The sequence below is a fragment of the Helianthus annuus genome, chromosome 17 (genome assembly GCF_002127325.2).
Source record: "Helianthus annuus cultivar XRQ/B chromosome 17, HanXRQr2.0-SUNRISE, whole genome shotgun sequence".
NCBI classification, from domain to species: domain Eukaryota; kingdom Viridiplantae; phylum Streptophyta; class Magnoliopsida; order Asterales; family Asteraceae; genus Helianthus; species Helianthus annuus.
In genome coordinates this window covers 84,274,512-84,276,590 of record NC_035449.2, presented here as the reverse complement: position 1 = coordinate 84,276,590, position 2,079 = coordinate 84,274,512, and the positions used below count along the sequence as shown (strand labels likewise).

At 37.5% G+C, this 2,079-nt stretch overlaps 1 protein-coding gene across 1 annotated transcript; it reads left to right on the top strand.

Moving 5' to 3' along the window:
• The first annotated feature begins 374 nt into the window (after positions 1-374).
• LOC110923318 (malonyl-coenzyme A:anthocyanin 3-O-glucoside-6''-O-malonyltransferase) lies at positions 375-1,847 on the top strand. The gene has a single exon (XM_022167446.2). It carries the CDS (start codon positions 388-390, stop codon positions 1,729-1,731), a length of 1,344 nt encoding a protein of 447 aa, XP_022023138.1. The 5' UTR covers positions 375-387; the 3' UTR covers positions 1,732-1,847.
• Positions 1,848-2,079: the final 232 nt, after the last annotated feature.

The window sequence follows — 2,079 nt, the reverse complement described above, 5'->3', positions numbered from 1 at the left end:
CCGTCCGAATAACATCGGTACCACATCGATTTCAACTGAACATCGGTACCGGTATCTGTACTTTGGAAACCTTTATCAATATTCATTTTAAAGTTTTTGACTGATATAAAATGTGTCGATGTCCTTTAGGGTATATGATGACAATTTATTTTTTTAGGTTTATCTTTTGATCACTATACAAAGTACCATTTACTGATACCTTATGAATTGAACCGATATCGACTTTTCACCGCAACGCGCAGGAAAGTCCACTAGTTATTATTATTATTATTATTTACCAAGAGTTACATGCAGTATTAAAAAACAATATCATGGCAAATTCGTGGTCCTATCACTTAAACCTTTATATATACACTAAATTTTTGGGAATTTTAGATAGGAGCAACAATGGCTACCATTCCCATCTTAACTATTCTTGAGAAGACAAGAGTATCACCACCAGCAGCCACCGTAGGCGACAGCTTGTTGCCACTTACCTACTTCGACTTCTTGTGGCTAAGCCAACCTCCTGTTCAAAATATATTCTTTTATGACTTGCCAATCACACAAACTCAATTCAATGAAACTATTATTCCCAATCTCAAACGCTCCTTATCAATCACTCTTCAACATTTTTATCCTTTCGCCGGTAACTTGATCGTTTTCCATACTTCTACACAAAAGCCCGAAATTCGCTATGTTGAAGGTGATTCTGTCGCGGTTACTTTCACAGAATGTAACCTTGATTTCAATAAACTAACCGGAAATCATCCCCGAAATTGTGAAATGTTTGAACATCTTATCCCTCAACTTGGCGAGGCTAATAAAACCTCATATTCCACAAAGATCCCCGTGTTCGCAGTTCAAGTGACACTCTTTCCAAACTCTGGAATCTCTATTGGAATGACAAATCACCATTGCCTGGGTGATGCTAGCACCAGGTTTCTTTTCTTGAAGGCGTGGACATCAATTGCTCGATTTGGTTCCGACAAGTCTTTTCTAGCTGATGGAACCTTGCCGTTATATGATAGAGTGGTCAATAACCCAAAACTAGATGAAAATTTCCTGAAGTATGCAAAAGTCGAAAACTTTGAGTATCAACCTACAAAGCTATGTGCACCAACTGATAGAGTTCGAGGCACCTTTATATTGCCGCGAACTATGCTCAATAGGTTGAAAAACTTGGTTTCAACCCAACTACCAACATTAGCGTATGTATCATCTTTTACAGTTGCATGTGCTTATATGTGGAGTTGCATAGCGAAAACACGCGAGGAGGAGCTTCATCTATTTTCTTTTACCATCGATTGTAGGGCGCGTATGAACCCTGCAATCCCAGCAGCCTACTTTGGCAACTGTGTTGGTTGGTGCGCTGTTAATGTACAAAACAAACAGTTAATGGGAAAAGAAGGGTTCGTGACTGCTGCAAAACTGATCGGAGAAAATCTACACAAGACGTTGACCGATAAGGATGGAATCGTTAAAGAAAGAAAATCATCTGAGGGGTCAGTACCCACTGGGATCCCCATGACAATCGTCGGGGTTGCTGGAACACCAAAGCTAAAATTTTATGACTTGGATTTTGGTTGGGGGAAGCCCAAAAAGCTGGAAACTGTTTCAACTGGTTTATCATTTTCTATTAATGGCTGCAAAGAAAATAATGAAGATCTGGAGATTGGTATATCCCTGCCGGCTACACACATGGAATCTTTCGTTCGTATCTTTGAGGATGGATTAAAAGAATACATCTAGATCCATCATATATTATCTTTGTCAATCATGTATTCGGTTTTTCTTACTTTGTGGTCTTGTTTCATATTCAAGTTGAGTGTTTAAATAAATATTATTCTTGGTTTCCATTTTCTGAATCTACTAATGTTAAATTGTGATCATTAGAATTGGTTTAAGGGTCTGTCTCCAAGTAAACAAGAGAAGTTTGTCAAGGGTATATTTTTTCTCTAATAAACAAATCACCAAACCGTGAAAAAGGACTCATCTATAATGTACAAATACCTAATGACAACCAAGGTTGGTAATTGATACTATAAAAAATAACTTGCATTACTTATTTTTTTTAAATCTGAATATGTACGTTGTTCA

What these genes read in the sequence shown, in the direction of transcription:
- LOC110923318 (XM_022167446.2), top strand. Translation starts at nt 388, where the DNA reads ATGGCTACCATTCCCATCTTAACTATTCTTGAGAAGACAAGAGTATCA.